General features: G+C 31.8%; 1 protein-coding gene across 1 annotated transcript; it reads right to left on the bottom strand.

Annotated features, from left to right (window-relative positions):
• Positions 1–9474: 9474 nt before the first annotated feature.
• Positions 9475–14435, bottom strand: LOC114380843 (ankyrin repeat domain-containing protein EMB506, chloroplastic-like). The gene is made up of 8 exons (XM_028339924.1): positions 14182–14435; positions 12181–12602; positions 11170–11249; positions 10991–11089; positions 10806–10904; positions 10618–10716; positions 10420–10518; positions 9475–10087 (listed from the first exon to the last, which is right to left on the bottom strand). Exons 1-8 carry the CDS (start codon positions 14421–14423, stop codon positions 9983–9985), a joined length of 1245 nt encoding a protein of 414 aa, XP_028195725.1. The 5' UTR covers positions 14424–14435; the 3' UTR covers positions 9475–9982.
• Between the last annotated feature and the right edge of the window lie 4760 nt (positions 14436–19195).

Genomic DNA, 19195 nt, shown 5'->3' with positions numbered 1-19195 from the left:
GCGACAGTCACCATGCATTTGTTCCTATCGACGATGACCACAACAACGCACACCCAGGTTTGGAGTTTATCGTATATTGTGTCATCTTTCTACGCTTTTTTCATTTTTTTCTATGGGTATGGTGTTTATTGGTTGGTCGTAATAGCACCGTTGTCAGCTAGTGTCTTCATCGTTGACAGACGATTGTTTTGGGGTTTCGACGACAACCGTAATGGCGTCGTCGTTGACAGACTGTTGCATATTTTGTTGACTGAAATGGCATCGTTGCCATCACATTTGTCGTGGTGGTCGTTGTCTATCTGGCCTCTATTGTCAAACCCCTTCTCTTGTCTTCTCTTCTTTATTCTCAAATTTTTCTCTTCTCTTCTTTGTTATGAAACTTTTTTTCTCTTCTCTATTCTAAAACTTTTTGTGTTCTATGTTTGCGAAAATACAATTAATGTTTTTTATGTTTCTCTGTGGGATGTCTGATGAAATCATTCATATTTTGCACCACAATGGAAAATTCATACAAAATGAAAATGGGGCACTGGAGTATGTCGGCGGTGAATTCTGTGTTTGGGAAGAAGTTAAAACAAATTTGGTTAATTTGTGGACACCCCAGGAATTGTGCTAAGCTTGTCGCAACTATGTGAAGTTTGTTTCAGTATGTTATTTGGTGCCTAGTATTGGTTTACATAGGCTGGAGAATGATTGTGATTTGTTGTCTATGTGCCAAATTGGGCTTGCTGATCCAGAAAAAGAAGTGCATGTATACTTAGAAAATGTTGATCCAGATGAGGGTCATGTTAATGAACTTGGGCCAGTGATTGAAGTACATGCAATGCCTATAAATTGTAGTGCACAAGATGTGGCTGAGGCTATTGTTAAAGAGTGTACTCATAATGGTATTGAAGATATGGATGTTGATGGTGCTAAAAGTGGTTCAAATGATGAAAATGAAGTAGTTGGAACTGGTGTACAAGATGCAGAAACTGAAGTTGTTGAAATAGGAGTTGAAATAGAACCTGAAGTTGTTTGGAGTTGAAATTGAAGTTAACAATGGTGCAGATGACGATGAAGTTAAAGAACATGATGTGGATGCTGAGTTTTCTGATCATTCTAAAAGTGACCCAGACTATGTATATGTGTCTGCAGAAGATGATGGACAATCAAGTGACACATTGGTAGATAGTTACCAGTCTGAAGAATTTCAGTCTCTTCCCAACAATGATGATGAAGGTGACTCTAATTATAAAATCATGTATCTTCAATACGATCCTAGAAGTAGGTTTGGACAAGTGCATTTGGAGGTTGGGATGGAGTTTAATACTATCAAAATGTTTATTGAAGTTGTGAGAGACTATACTATTTTCTATGGCAGAGATCTGAAATGGGTAAAAGTTAACACCATTCGAGCTAAAGCATGTTGTAAACAAGTTGGATGTTCATGGGAAATTTTTTGTTCATAGTTTGAAGTTACAAGAAGCTTTCAAATCAAGACTTTTTTGGAGGAGCACATATGTGGAAGGGTCTTCAAAAATAAACAAGCTACAATGAAATGGGTGGCAAAAAGGGTGGCTGATAAGCTTAGGTTTCATCCAAACCTAAATCATGTGGAGGCACATGAACATCTCAGAGAACATTATGGTGTGCACATTGATGAAAGAAAGATGTTTAGGACTATCAAAGAGGCTCGATCACTGATTGAAGGACACATCCAATTGCAATGTGCTAAGCTTTGGGACTATTCACATGAGTTAACAAGAAGCAATGAAGGATCAACTGTGAAAATGAATAGCATTCTCATACCTAGATCTTTTCCACAATTCCACCAAATTTATACATGTTTAGATGCATGCAAGAAAGGATTCAAGGCTGGTTGTAGACCTTTTATTGGTCTTGATGGTTTTTTCCTGAAAGGGTACTATGGTAGTCATTTGCTTCCAGTAGTGGGACAAGATGCAAGCAATGCCTTTTTTGTGATTGCATATGTGGTAGTAAATGTTGAAGATAAAGATAACTGGAAGTGGTTCCTCACTTTGTTACATGAAGACATAGGAGACTACATACAATATGGTTGGAATTTCATGTCAGACATACAAAAGGTGCAATTCAATATAGAAAGTTTATTTCATGCTTGCATGTGTAATAGTTTTGTGTCATGCTAGCAATATGATATATTGTATCGTGGACATTTTTTCAGTAAGTATAATAATTTAAGGATACAAATGTCAATAAGTTATAAACATCAGGGTTATTTTTAACTCTGTAGTAATTTGGTCTGTGATTTCATTCAAATCATACTAGTGTGTCATGCTAGCGATATAATTTGTTTTGTCTGCGTTCAATTTTCCCTGCCTTTACCTGTTTTGATATTTAACATGTAATGTTTATTTATATGCTATGTGTAGGGGTTTCTTTTTGCAATGCAGGAAGTTATGCCAGGTGTGAAACACAGGTATTGTGTTATGCACTTATGGAGAAATTTCTCAAAGCAGTGGAAAAACAAAGAGTTAAGAGGCCTAGTCTGGAAGTGTGCACGATCTACTACTGAAGCAAAATTTAAGGTTAGTATGAAAGCTGTAAAAAGGAAGAATAAAAAAGCATGGGTATATTTAGACAAGTGGCCCCATGAATCATGGACCAAAGCTTACTTCAATGAAAATTACAAAGTTGACAGCATAACCAACAACAATTGTGAGTCTTTCAATGCAAAGATTTTAAAGTTCAAAAATAAGCCAATTTTGAGTCTGTGTGAGGATATAAAGATGTATATAATGCGCAAGATGACAAGTGCAAAACTGAAAATGGCTGCAAGATTAGGCTCATTGGTACCTATGCAACAGTCAAGGTTGGAAAAGGAGAAAGTTGAATCCAACAAGTGGACTGCAAACTGGGTTGGTGATCTTGATGGAACTAGATTTGAGGTCTGCCATCATGAAACAAGAATTGATGTCGATCTACAAAACTAGTCATGCACATGTAGGATGTGGCAACTTACAGGTATACCACTGCATGACTTAAATTTGTCGATTATGGATTTTATGCATCACATCTCTATGAAAATTGTGTTTATGTACACAGGTCTTCCTTGTAGACATGTGATTGCTACCTTCAGATACAATAACCACAAACCAAAGGACTAGAGTGATGGTATGCTGACCATTAGATCTTATAATGCAACCTATGAAAATTGCATACACCCTACCAAGAGTCAACAATATTGGGAAACTACATTGTTTGATAGGTCGACACCACCCCATATAGAAAAGAGACATGGTCGACCCAAAAAATGTAGAAGAAAGGATAAGGATGAGGGCCAACTCAGTAACAGTAGACTGAAAAGATCCTACAAAGAGGTTACTTGTACTAGATGCGGTCTCAATGGTCATAACAGTAGAGGATGTATTAATGGTGGTGTTCCACCAAGACCAAAAAAGTGGAAACCTATTATTGAAGAAGACAATAACTTAAATGCAACCACAACAACACCAGTAAGATATTTCTAAACATCTGATAATTTTTTTATTGTTCCTGGGGCATGGTTGTAATAGATTAAGCATTGATTACTTGCTATTAATTGATCTATTTGTTGTTCACTTTTATTCTGTGTATGCTGTGAATTGATTATTGTTGTGATTCCACTTGTATTCTGTGTATGCATTTTTGTTGACACCTTTCGATACGATGATTACTTGTTGTCAACTGATCTACTATCCACTTTTATTTTGTGTATGTTGTGAATTGATCTACTGCTGTCATAAGATACAATAACCACATGACTTAAATTTGTTAATTATTCTATGTATGATGTGAATTGATCTACCATTGTTAATCCACTGAGTATGCAATTTTGTTAATCCAGTACATGATTAGTTTCTACTGGATTTGATGCAGGTCTGTTATTGTTAAATGTAGTTTGTGTTGTATATTGCTTTAAAATTTTGTTAGCAAACATTTGTTCTTAAATGTAGTTTGTGTTGTATAAGAAAAGGACTAATCATGTATATTGTTGGCAACCATTTGGCTACTCTGTTTTGTTGGAAAATGTTACCTTTAAAGACTAAATTTTCATGATTACTCCTTTTGGAGGATGTCACCGCATACATCATTTGCCTATTATAATGCTATGCTTTTTTAAGGAAATAAGGCTAGCACAAACATTTGATAAAAACGTTAATTGGTTTGTGTTATCCACGTGGAATGTTAGTTGCTAATGTTTACTTACTAATGTTAGTTCTCAATAATCTATTTATTTATAGTTATATTAAATTTGTGCAGAGGCTAATGACTATTTTACATATATGTAGGATGAGATTAACTATTCTCAATATGCTCCACAAGTTGAACAACCTTCAACTAATTTGAAAATTGTTCCAACTCCTAATGCTAAAAATGCTTCAACTCAAAATATTCCAACTCCAAGTCATGTGAGTGATTTTTATAGTTTATTGGTTAGTTATTGTTAAATTATGTTATGCATAACTAATCACTATTTATTACTATTGCAGGAAACAATCTCCATACCTCCACTGATGTCAACTGCATTTAAACCACCTCCACTTAGGCCTCCAACACTAATTTGAATTATAATGTCAGATGGAGTATCTCACAACAAGAACCAACTGAATTACATGAGCTTCATACCTACACCAGGAATGCCCAGCTGCTAAGATTTGAAGAACTAAAATGTGGGACAGATTTATCTTTTATTTATAATAGATAGTGATTAATTATTATAATTTGGATAAATTTGTAATGATTGATACATTGATACAATGTTTATTTTGGTATTTTGGTACAATATTTATTTTGGATAACTTATGTTATGACAAACAAATTATGGTTCATAATCAATCTTATTGATATTATGTTTGTTATAAATTATTTCTGTAAATTATTTTTTTTAAGTGATTATTATGACGTTATGCTTGTAACGATAAAAAAATGACGAAAATCTGTTATAAAATTATATTTTACTCACCAAAAATGAAATTACTAGCATTAGTCCAAAATTGGTGACTATTTTGATCTAAATGACCAAAATCTATCATAATTTTTTTGTGATTGACATTTTGTTCCAGTAAAAGGTACCGGCATCTAGGTCCAAATAAGATTACTGACAATTTACTCAAAGAAAAAAATTATCGACAATTTGGTCCATCAAAATTTTACTGACATTTACGTTCAAAAATGATTTTTTACGGATATTTTCGTCAAATCTAGTCAGTATGATCACGTTGTCAATCAATTTTGTGACAAATTCATTTATGTGTGTTGCTTAGGCAACTTTTTTAACAATAACGAACATAAGTTAATGATAGGATATTTTTTGTCGCACTTTTAATACTTTCAAGGATTAAATTTTGCATTTACATCTTCAATGACATATTTATCAGCGAATTACACTTTCTGAAAAAAAAAATGATTATTTATAAAAAAAATTGAAAAAGTATTTTTTTAAAATATTTTTTCTTTTATTCAATCCGACATCGAGAAGTCGAAGGAATCTTGTGGCTCACGTCGAGAGTTGTCGAGGACACGTGGCGCGCGGTTGTCGACCCTAGAAAAAGTGAAGACTGTAACACTTTTTTGTGGATAATTTCGAACACGTCAGTCACACTCGCGGGTGAGAGTGAAGCAAAAGGCTACTCGCGGGTTGGGGAATGACACGCGTCCACTTGCACAATTAAAGCGTGGCCCGTGTTTTTTTTCCCAAACCCAAATGGATAAATTCCATTAATTATTAGTTTCTGTTCTAATATTCTCCCTGTCTTTTATTTCTATGGATCTAAAATTATCTATTTTATCTGCTTCTTGTTTATTTATTTACTTAACCAACAATACAGTATGTAAATTAAGAAAAAAATATTAATATTAAATTTGAGTTTTTAGTTTTTAATATGGCTTTTGTTATTTTTTTATTTATAAAAGTGTATAATATTATATAAAAATAAGTATGAAATTGAAAACAAGTAATTGGTGTGGTTTTGAATTTATTAACAGAAAGATGAAGAGAAGTGAAATTTTCATTTGAGTAGATAAATAAAAAATAAGAATTTTTTATTAAATTCTTTTAAAAAGTATTTTAATATATTTATAGTTAGAAGAACTGAATTGTTTTCTTTTTAAGGTAAGAACTAATTTGTTAGATGTTGAAATTTTATTTGATTTTTTTTCATTTTTTTAAGTTACATGTTAAATAAAAATTTATTTTTAGCTTTGTTTTTTAGTATCTTGACAAATTGTAAATTATCAAGTTCATTATATTTTGTTTTTAAAAAAATATCGAAAATGGTCATTTACACTATGTACTTTTTATTCATTTGACTATTAAAATAGTTTCTAGGCATGTACTCATAAAATTTATTTCGATTTCTCACAAAATTATATTTAATTACATGATCAAGCCTATTTTATAAAAACAAAAAATCTTTTTCAGTGTGGCTTTTGCTGCTAAAATCGACTCTCCTAGATAGTGTATCTCATTGTTATGGTTACTTTTTCAAACAAAATGGTCTAGCTACTCATAACTAAAAATTAGTTGCTGGACCCAAAACAAACTAACAAGAAATAGTCGTTTCCCTTTTAAATTCAGCATTGTTATTATACTGTTCGGAATTTTAGAAAAATTACCAATTCAACCAGTTTATGACACTAAAAAAACTCAAAAGAACCCTGATATCTAGTTATAATGCTTCATTTTACAATATGTCAACAGAACTGAAAAGGGTAGGGTAGTCTTGTGGGAATTTAATTGTATTTGACTAGGTGCCCTTTTAAAGCAAAAGGGTTCACAAAAATCTTATCCTCACCCACAAAATAAGTAAAAAAACAAGTTGTCATAATTAAAATAATAACAAGTATTTTAAGGTAATAATTAAAAACATTATAATTATATATTAACGGAAAAATTAACATTATATTTGTATCTGTTAGTATATTTTTATTTAAAAATTATTAATATAAATATTTTTTAACAACATCATATATTATATTAACAGATAAACTTATTAATTACAGTAATATATATGATGTCATTGATGTGTATTATATCATATTATATAACATTATTCGTTTAACCAATGAGATACAACTCAATTGATTAATTAGGATATATAAATTATTAAAAATCTATCAATTCTTATATTAGATTCTTATAGATAAAAACATATAAACAATACTCGTGTGAGCAAGGAAGATCGATGGAAGCAATCCATTAATAACAGTGCAAATGAAATCAGAGACAAGGATAGATATTGCAATGAATGATTAAAAATAAAATGGCGGTATATAATTATAATTATTTAAATAAAATAGACGGATATTTGTGAGGTTTAAAATATCTAGCGGCTATGAAAAAACAAGAGTGAGTGAGTGAGTGAGTGAGTGTGGTAGGTCAAGCCATAGTTTGTGGATCATAAATTAGAGAAAGAGAGAAAGTGTGAATGGGACTTTTCACTTTGCGCTTTTGCCCACGTCATGGCCACTCGCCGACCCACTTAAGGGACGACGCCAAGTGTACAAACAAAAGCACAGCACAAAGAGATAGAATTAGAGATTCCTTCTGCACCACTTCTTCTTGTTTTCCCTCTCTTTTTTTATTCCAAAAATCTCTAACCACATATTAATGTTTCCTTTCTTTTTTAGTATCTTATCTGAGAACGTGGAATGTTGCAATCGTTATGAATTACTAGGCCCAACATTCTGTTGGAACCTTATTTTTAGGTGCTTTTATTAATAAATAACATATGTATACACAACTTCTATTTAATTTTAAAATGGTAAATGGTAATGTTCACACGGTACAGAACACATCTACTGAGTTAAGAAACTTCAGGAAGTTCTCATATATCATGACATGACCTGGTGTCATGGGTTCAGGTAAAATAATAAATATAAATACTTAATCGTAATATGAAAATTACTATTAAAATTATTAAATGAAAGATTATTACAACTGATAGTATTACGATTAAAATAACAATGTTGACACTTGACACAAAACAAGGTAGGGAAAAATTCATATATATATATATATATTCACTCCCTGTAATTAAGCTTACGCCAGTGGGGGCCATTGATGCGTGAGTATAAGGATTGGGACAAAGACCGAGTCTGACTATGGACGATATCGTATCAACTGCATTATTGCAACAAGATTTGAAGATATTGAGTGATGCTAGCTAGACAAATTTGTCCCGTATATATTAGCAACCTATGTAGTATTTAATAAAAATTCGGATCTTTTATCTATGATCTACTTCAATAGTGAATAAATATTTATTAATGCCGCCTTATTCCGCTTCATATATGTTGATTTAACTGCTGAAATAAAATATAGTAAACACTTTAGAGTAAAATATTAATAAGTGTTTTTGAGTTTATTATTTCACTCCACGAGGTTAGTCATATCCAAGCAAAGTTTGAAAATCCGAACTGACCCGACCGATCCAACCTTGACCTAGTGGCTGAATCGGATCAAGTTTGTTGCTAGATCGGACATGCTTTCAACCCAGAGCGATCCGGTCAGGTTTGTAGTCGAACCGGTGACCCGTCGACTTAGACTGGGTCATTTATCCTTTTTTTTTTCTCTTTCTATGGAGTGCAAAATGACATTGTTTTGATTTCTAGGTTTTTGATTTTAGAACCCTAATCCGTTGTCTTCTCGTTCTCGCTTAGTCGTAGGCTCGCAGCTCCTAGGTTCCTTCGTCTCGCAGCTTCTCTTGTGACGCCGTCATCTATCGTTTGTCGTCTTCTCATTCTCGCTTCGTCGCAGCTTCTAAGTTCCTTCCCTTCACAGCTTCTCTCGTGGTGCTGTCGTCCACAATCCGTCGCCTGACGTCTATTGTCCCACAGGTATAATTCTCCTCTAAAATGCATTTGCTTCTTCTCCCTCGTCAAAGCAAAGACTGTTACATGTTTGTTTTAAGGCAAATTCGGATTTTGATTTTTTCCATTTTGTTCCTTCATATTTTTCCTATGTTTATGATTGTGTGTGAGTGTGTGTGGTTTGGTATCTTGAGCGAGCCTAAATAAATAACTTATTATGCAACCTTGTAGTCGTCCTGTTACCCCCTTTCCCTTATTGTGCAAAAAGGACTATTGAACTGTTACATTTGACAGTTGAAAATCCTATTGCAGATGTGGTGCTCTGTTTGCTTATAGGATTTCCATAATTCTAACTGTCTTGCATGACAATGTGTAACCCAGTTCTGATATTAATTGGAAGCACTTGTGAACAGAACTTGTCAATAGGAAGAGAGAAGCTTGCATGATCAGGAACACAGTTCTGATATTAATTGGAAGCCAATAATACTGGTATAAAATTTTTATATTTTTTTATTACAAACCGGGTCATAAGGGTCAACTTGTGACCCACTGGTTCAACCACTGACCCAATTACCCAGTGTCATGATTGGGCCAGTAACCGGGTCGGTTTTTAAAACTATGTATCCAAGGATTAAATTGTGAAGGGTAAGAGACAATCTATTCGGCATATAACCTATAACTCAATAATGTTAGCACTGTTGTCTATCATTCAAACTTTATAAACAACTTTAAACTGTAACACTTACATAGAAAAGAAATTTATGAACTACCTCTACTTAATACAATTAATTATCACTGATAGCTTATTAGTTGAAATAATTCTACATGTAGAAAATTCAGTGGCTTGAACAGCTAATCTAAAATAAGTCAGCAATTTGCCAGCATTTTGTGTCTTTGGATGCCTAGTATTCTCAACTTATAATCTGCACAGTGTGTTGTTTTGACAAGATAGTGTTGTCAATTCGAGCTATGCTGCAAAAACATTCCAATTAATCATTGGGGTAGAAGATAATGAATTGTTCCATCAAAACTTTCCTCATTTTGAAATAGCTCAGCAGAAGATCTTCAAAGATGGCTGAATGCCAAGGGGACGATTTACTTGCTAATTAGCAGCAGCTATAAATCAACTGAAACTTCAATCTGGTTCTGGCCGATTGCATCTCGAACATCATAGATAACTGTCAGCTGGAACCGTCTTCAGTAATTTGGCAAGGTCATAAGACTTGAAATCTTTCCCATAACATAAGCTTAGATCCAGGGCTGTTTTTCCGTCCTGAAACATAACCAACCAAACAATGAAACTCTAACGCAAGGGAAAAGAATAAACCCTTGTTGACTAGTATGAAAGGAAGCAGGCAGCTTCATCAATTTCTGTCTAAAACAATACAAACTTGAAACCAAAGGAAGGAGAGGTATACACTTCACAACAGTAGTTTCAATGGACTATAGCAGTATAGCACAAATGGCTTAAAAATATAACGACGAAAAAATGGGCTGTCAAACAATGTTGAGAATAAAAGGAATGATAATAACACCTGTTCACCCTGATGCATTTAAAATCATTTATAACTGCAAAGTCTGTGGTGGAATGTACAACATAAGTACCTTATTTTTCCTAGTCTTATCAGCACCATTGACTAACAAAATTTTTGCTATATCTCTATTTCTGCTTTGAATGGCAATGTGCAAGGGGGTCCAACCTTCCTGGCAGATTTTTAAAGTTGTAAATAAACCATAGACTATATGTAAAATTGAAGAACGTCTAAACAAATAAAAACAAGCTTGTGTTAAAGAAATGCTCACATTATCTTCAACATTGACATCAGCCTTGTACTTGATCAATAATTTCACAGTCATCTTGGCACCAACTTGAACTGCATAATGAAGTGGAGCGGCTCCATCCTACCATAGAAATAGATATAAAAACACACAAAGCACACTTCAGAATGCAGTCAACAGTTTAGGACAATTGTGTACAGAATATTCCTCACCTTATCCTTAACATGAGGACTTGCACCTCTTCGTAAAAGATGACTAATCACAGCTTCTTTTTTACCCGTAATTGCCTTATGAAGTGCAGTAAGACCTTCCTGTTTGATCAAATAATGCTATTTAAGTCCAGGAAAATACTATGGATAAATTGCCATACTTATATGCCAGATATAAACAAACTCACCTTATCAGGTAAATCAATATCAACACCATTTTCAAGAAGCTTATCCACACAACTCATCTGCATTGAAAGCACAAGAGTGTGCAGCGGGCTCCATTTTTCCTGAAAATATGAATCGAAGAACTTAAGAGTAAATAAGAAAGTGGGCACTAGGAGAGACAGATGCAGAGTCACAGACATACAGTTGATATTTTTTCCAAGTTAGGAGTAATATTCTGTTGCAATATTGCTCTTTCTTCCGGTTCCAGAAGCTGTTCAATCTCTGCAATAATGAAAATATCTTCTTATAGCAGCAAATCGTTATCCAGGATCAAAAAATATTCTACAATCTACTTGTGAAACTTCTTTCAGCACATTTATATTTGAAACAAACATTCCACAATAAGGAAGTTTGTTCAACCTTAAAACCATATTGAAAGTAACAACTACAAGAACTAAACAACAACAACAACAACAACAACAACGCCTTATCCCACTAGGTGGATTGATCATTAAGGGTGTGATTGGTTGAAGGGGAGAGGAGAGAAATAGAGAAGAAATTGTGTGGACCCCATGTGGCTCCTACATCTCTTACACTCTACTTTAATTAAAAAAATTTATATTTCATTTCTATCTTCTCTATTTCCATCCTCTAAACCAAACACCCCCTAAATTGGTAAGTTTAGCCGTTACTTGTTTAAATGGCATTTGGCAGTTGAACTGGATCACATGGAAAACATTATAAAATAATCAATATGTGCATCAAAGTGATCTTCAAAAAACTAAGGTTGTTTTCTCCTTACTATGTTCTTACTATTAATCATTAACAAGAATAGTGTGTCACAACATAACAAAAAAGAAATACAAAAGTAGTTTTTTAAGGGGAAGAAGACAAGGGTTAGGACCAGCCATGCATAAACTGTGGACATTTTAATTTAAGCAAGGACCTAATGAAGCTTTTGAGGTTTAGTTAGCAAATGGACCATAATTCTGGCATTATAGTCCTAAACTTCAGCACTAATTTTAAATTTTAGACTGAGCCTGTTCTAATAAACTGATCATGGGCCAGTCCAATCTCAAGTCTGCTGTTTTCGGTCAATCCAGTTCAGATGCTTGGACACTATCTGATTGGCCTGTCCAGGACCGGACCCGTCTAGTTATCAAAACCATATTATGGTTCCAAAAGAGATAAAGCAACAAGAAAAAAAATGAACCTTTCTTAATAAGTTCTTCATAGTTGTCCCCTGAAGTTATATTAACATCAGTAGCAACTGAAGCCTTCATCCCTTCCTCTTCTGAATCACTTTCAAATCCAAAGTTCTCGTCTTCAACTTCCTCATATTCTTCATCATCACACTCACTGTCACTTCCAGTATCTGGATCTTCCCATGATCCTACTTGTTCGGTTTGAAAATAAGATACATCTTTGTATGATTTAATCGCACCAATACTCCTGATTTTATAACTATCCCAAGCAAAAGAGAGACTGAGTTGTCTTTTGTTTGTATTTCTGTACATTTTATAAAATATGACGCCCAATTTGGAGTCCAAGGGAGATTCAGTATTGGTTGTAGACCACGGAATAAATTGATTAGTCAGAACAGATGATGTAGCACAAGAACCCATTTCCGTTTCCCTGAAATGGGGACAAAAGAAGCAGCAATAAAAACAAAGAAAACAAGTCAAATGTAGTTGCCACTGAAAACATCATCATATAGTTTGGGCACACAGATAACGCAAACTACCACAACCTGGAAGGGCACCATGATGAGAAATTGCAAAAGAAAAGCATTTACAAAAAGAAGTGGCAGAAACTATAACCAAAATTTATTTAATTGTTGCAAATAAGAACTAGTCTTATGCAACCAGAGATGATTTGGGAGTCCGGCTACAGATAAGAAAGGTTAAAGACATAAAGTCTCACTAGTATATATTGATGCATCTGTCCCAATCAACAATGTGCAAACACAGGATTACGGGCTTCTAGTTTCATGTCCAAACCTAGCCCTAATGTATCGAATATTAACTTTTTCTTTCTAAACTTTAAATCATACAAATTCCAGTTAATCTTAGATGTGGATTTTTTAAATTCAGCCTAATAAAGAAATATATCTCAACATTTATCACCCATGCCAGTGGAATGAAACTAGACATGTTTTATCATTCAAAAATCAGTCGAACAAGGTTGAGAAACAAAGATTTCAAAATATTTTGAAATTAGCCTCGTTGTTTCTACTCAACGAAAATTATTGAATCCAGAGCCAAAAAAAATAGATTGCAATATATGTCACACAACAGCCATAACTGAAATGCACCAATAAATATATAAAAAAAAAAACTGAACTACACCAACATCATTGGTAAGAAGAGTAGCTTATGCAGAGCTACTCTTGAAGACCAAAGTCAAAGACTTAAGTAATTTATATAATATGCATTCCAATCAAGTCTAGCTCAAATGATTCACCTGGGTCATTAAGACAAATGTTATCAGACTTGGACCGGTCATTGACTTGGTCAGGGTCGACTCGGTGAGTCACTAATTGACTCGCATGACCTAGTCTATATTAAAAAAATCTAAAAAATTCATAATCTGTAAACTTTTATACTTCAAAAAATCATAAAAAAATAATCAAACCATACCTCAAAAATTTCAAAAAATTCACAACACTAACCACAAGTCCATTCTTCAAATTCAAGTCCATCAGCATAGCATGACATAAGTTGCAATAGGGAAAGTGGCAAACACTAACCATAATATCAACCTAAACTCAACACTAAACATAAAATGATCATTTAAATCATTGAATTACAATATTGTTAGAGTTTTGACAAAGAGATGAACTATAACTCCTCCCACATGGATATGCGGTCATCAGATGGGGTGTAGATAGCATATCCTTTCTAAAACAAATATAGATGCTTGGTTCGTGAAGAGTGAGTTCTGGATAGAATATCTTGTAATCTCAGACTTTTTTTTGAGGAGCACCAATTGTGCCTTCATTTTGCTGATAAAAAAAATAGCCATTACCCTGTAACCAGTTAAAATTTTGGCTTCTTTCTCTAATTGAAGAGTTAGAGACCCATGAAATAAGTAAGGATATTCATAATAAACACTAAATATAACATGATAACAGCAACAATTCTAAAAATCAACAGAGTAGGAATTTGAAATTTCAGCCAACAAATAAATAAATAGAGAATGAGAGAAGATATACAATGCGTGCTGCGATGGTGCGACTACTGCGACGGTCTTCCAATTCCAGACGGCGGCGGCGTCTCGCCGATGACGGAAACCGCAAACCGCTTTCGAGTCGATGAGAGCAGTGTTTCCACTTTCGAGTGAAGCTTCAGACACAAAGAGCCCAAGAGGATTAGGATTTTCTTGACCCCTGCTGTATTTTTTTTTTTTGCCCAATGCAAAACGTCGTAGTTTCAATGAATAAAAATCAAACTGCATGACGCAGCCCGGTCATTGTGATACACATGGCCAACGGTTCAAAGTCGAGTTCGAGCATTTTAGTGTCTGATATTAAACAAAGATTTTGAGTTTAAAATCTAATTTTTATTAAATTTATTAATAAAGAAGTTGGACCTATTTTTACAAGAATTGTGAAGATATCCACTTTGTTAAAAAAAATAGTTAATGTGTTATATTTTTTATTATCAAATTTTTATATTTTTAATTTGTTTAACACTTAGTTATAAATATAAATTAAATTTATACTCATTTTCTTATTTTTTGATATTTATGAAAAAATTTCTTTCATTTCGTTAAATTTAATTACTTGATTAATTATATTTAATTTAATAAATATTTAAAAGTGAGATTGTATGTAACCTAAAAAAATTATTTAAGATCTCAAAATAAGATTTATCATTAAAGAAAAAAATAAAAAAGATTTTGAGAGATCTTTTATCTTATTAGTGCTACGAGATCCATCAAAAAGTAGTTTAAAATTTTAATTTAGATCTATCATTAAAGATGTTCTTATGTCATATTGCATCAATTTGATGCATATCAGATCCAAAATGATGGCTTTAACTGGTTAGTTGGTCAATTTTAGAGTCGACTTGGTCAATTTAAGTTGAATTTGATAAATATAGATTAAAACTAAAATTGATTTTTTAAATAGATTACTAAATGAATTAATTTTGAAAAAAAAGGCTTAAAAACTTAAAAATCTTGTCTTTAGGCTAAAATGAGAGCAAACAAGTCTCTTTATTGTAAGATTTACGTCTCACTAAGAAAGCTCAGTCCTTTAAGATATAATATATGTTAAAAGTTTACAAAAACTCAAGTCATCTTTGTTTGAAATACTTGAGTCTCCAAGAAATGATTTAACTCTCATTATTAAAATTGAGACTTAATTAATTTATTTATTTTATCTAAATATGATTTACATGTTATCTTAACAAAAAGACAGGTAGTGATGGTAAAAATTAAATGTTTTTATGTTATTGATCCCTAAATCATAAAAAATTTCAAATAAATATTTAATACAGTTTTTTTTTAAAGAACAAAATTAAATGAGTTTTTTTTACTTGATCTACCATATCTTGTGACCAACATTGAGCCAACCCACGTCAAGTTGCGCAATCTAATTAATCAGCTCTAGTCTTTACATCTACCTACTCAGTCTCTATTACCTGTACCCCTTCCCCCCAACTCCTTCGTCAACAACACCTCCATCGGCATAGTTCCTTCACCTCAATGCCCCCAATGCCTTTGTTCAGTTGTTGTCTCCATTGCCCATTTCTCTAGCTCTAACTCCTCCAAGTTCAAGAATAAAATGTTCTTTATTTTTCTATTTAAATAAGAATTTTTTTTAAAATGTCTTAAAAAAAAGCAATTAAAAAAAATATAAGATTGATTATAATTTTTTAAAACTGAAAAAAAAAACTAAAAACTTAAAACTGATTTCAGTTTTTTTTTTAAAATAATTTTAAAACAAGGAATATTGCTTCTTAGTTGTTACAAGGATATGACATATGAGAGTATGAAACTCATGCGCAAACAAGCGTTGCCCCACCAACGTCATAAAGATAGCCAGAACTAACCTAGCTCAAGTGGCTCTCCATGTGTCTTAACTTGCTTGAAATAGCAGCCATCATGTATTGGATTTGGAGTACCCATCAAGATACCTAATACGAGATGAATTATGAAGAGCACGTGTTCGTGAGACTGTTACGTTGCATTTCTCCACCTTAACCTACGAAATAATAATAAGGGGAGATAATGTTAGAACCATGAAAATGATATCCCACTCTCACAATCTATCTATTGCCAATAACCTTTGGCCAAACAATTCGCAATTTTGCATCGTTGATTCTAAATAGCAATAAGCCACCAATTTTTGGTACCCAACTAATTACAATTTTTAAATTACTTAGATGGAGCGTGAACCGTGACGGGATTAAACTGAAGAGTGAGATTGACATGACCCAAATGGAATACAAAGAAAGCAAATTCAATTCTAGGTAACAATGTTCGGTTTATCTTCTTCTTCTTCTTCTTCTTTATTCTAAACCCACGAGCCATTAGGCTTCACCTTTATCCCAACCTTAACAAATAAAAAAACAACGAAAGCAAACACAATAAACGAATTTTACTCTATTATATTGCATAAAATGAAGCCATCAGCAGCAACAGCATGAGTGCATGACACCATCATGATCATCATTATATTTAGATGAACGTTTAACTGTGATTTTCACTCCACACATTATTAACTTATAAATTATTTTTTTTCAAGAATTTCTACACAAACAATCGGCCTGCCATTTTATATGGGATTTTGCAACAAAAGCCTTTTAAGTGTAAAAAAAATTCACTATTGATGAAATCACACGATGCTATTTTTGCTTATAAAGTAGTTAAATATTAGTAATTACAAGTACAAGAATAATTATTATAATCATAGTGCGAATAATTAAATCTTAATTATTGTGATTACGATTATATAAAGTTCAAACTTGATCTCGATAATGACTTCTATCAGTTCTATGTGCATTATTATTTTAAATGAAAAATCTTAATGAAGATAATGACATGGCACGAAAAAAAAATTTGCAAGTGGCGCTTTATTATTTTGCTATTTGAAAACGAAATAAACCCAAATTTATTCCCTTTTCCCTGACATCTTAGCACGAAAGAAAAGTACCCTCAGCTATTTCATGGCAAAAAATAAAAACTAAAAAAAAGTAATGTATAACTTAATAAAAATTCATCATATATATATATATATATATATATATATATATTACTAAAAAAATATTTATTAGTCATATAAAAAGTTCTCCACATGACCGCAATTATTATCTACTAGGAAGATTCACGCCTCTTAAGTATTTTTTTTTAAATAAAAATAAAATAAAAGAGGAAGAAAGAGGATGAAGGTTAAATAAAAGTAACCAACGTTGACATGAGAGATTAATAGTGTATTTGGATAATACCAATAATTAATTTTATTCCTCAAAATTAGAACCAATTTTATGAGTAATTGATTATTTCTTATGATGAATCTAATTTCTTTTTTTTTTTTTCTGACACGATGAATATAATCTAAACACACTATAAAATAAATGTAATGAACTAATTTACATATTGCATGCATAATTAATCGAGGGATAAAAAAGTCTAAATAATTGTAAACATCAATTCATAGTGTCATCTTTACTAGTATTAGATATATATTTTAGATAAACAGTAAATAACAACTGAAACTCGAAATCTTCTAAAACCATGATATCAATACTCAGGAAATAACCTACACCAAACAAAAAAAAAAGGAAAGGACAACTTCAAAAATCAAAACCAATGGGTTGAGCACATTTTTTCTTACCTTTGCGTGAAGGAGGCGCCACTGTTTTCTTCCAATACCGACGAAACTAAACCTAGGACTAGCCAACTAGGAGGGTGTTGGGGACATGATTGGTGAAACAAATTTTAGAAAATATGTCTTTCTTTCTAAAAAGTGTCTTTCTATGAAATTTTGATTCTATACTCACTATTTGCATGTTTGGATATGCCTTTAATATAAGTTGGTTCAACTCTGTCAAAATTTACAATATATGGTTTATGTATCTTCTCCTTTGTAGCATGAAAATATCCACGTTATATAAGTTGTTTTAATATCAAAGTAAGCTAATTTATATCCCATTAGTCAGGCTGTGTTTGCTTTAGGGATAATTTTTTTAATCTTAAAAATATTATTTTTGAGAATAAAATATAAAAATATTATTTTCAAATATTTAATAAAATATGTGTTTAGTTGATTATAAAATTAGTGGAGAATACTTTTTATATTCGCAAGAATAACTAAGACATATGTTTGGTTAAATAATTTTTTTCAAATAATATATATTATAATTACTAAAATATCTTTATTATGTTAAAGATGTTATCTTTTCATAACAAAAATAACTTTATTATATATAAGACCAACAAATGAAACTCAAAATGTTATATAGACAAAAATCCTCTAATTATTTATATAGATAGATCTATCTGTACCTTTTGACATGCAATGAACAATTGATCGTGAACCAAAAATTATTCTGGGTAAAATTTATGAGATTAATGATAAATAAAAATTAGAATATGAATAAAAATTTTAAGAATAACAAAATTAAGTAACATAAATTAGTGAATTATCAAGAGGATAATGTGATACCGAAGGAAGAAAATGCATATGTATTTTTACTCATAAAAAGAATTTTTGTCTCATGAAATAAATATTTCTTATCCCTCCATCGATATTAAATATTAATTTAATATGAGATTATTACTTACCTAGATAAAAAAATATATATAAAATTAATTATTTTATTATTTTATAATAAACACAAAATTATTTTTTCTCCTGTATTTCCAAGACTAAAAGATCTACCCATACAACAAACATTCCCTTATTAATAATTTTTGTACCATCCTTAAATCTAAAATTTTGTTCGAATAGTTCATTACGAACTAAATGAAATGGTATATAAGTATGATACTTAATTCAATCATACTGCACTTATGGTCTAAATAATTTTTTATATTATTATTTAATTATAAATATTAATGGATAATAAAATTATTAATTTTTATTATAACTACTTTAAAAAGTTGTATATAAAATGACTTCGAAGTAGTCAATAGTGTAAATTTTTTATACCAATAATGCGTGAAAATTAAATTTTATATAATAATATAAAATGATAAATAAAAAATTCCATACCACTACA

The sequence above is a fragment of the Glycine soja genome, chromosome 13, assembly GCF_004193775.1.
Source record: "Glycine soja cultivar W05 chromosome 13, ASM419377v2, whole genome shotgun sequence".
NCBI lineage: Eukaryota > Viridiplantae > Streptophyta > Magnoliopsida > Fabales > Fabaceae > Glycine > Glycine soja.
This window is presented reverse-complemented; position numbering and strand designations above follow the sequence as displayed.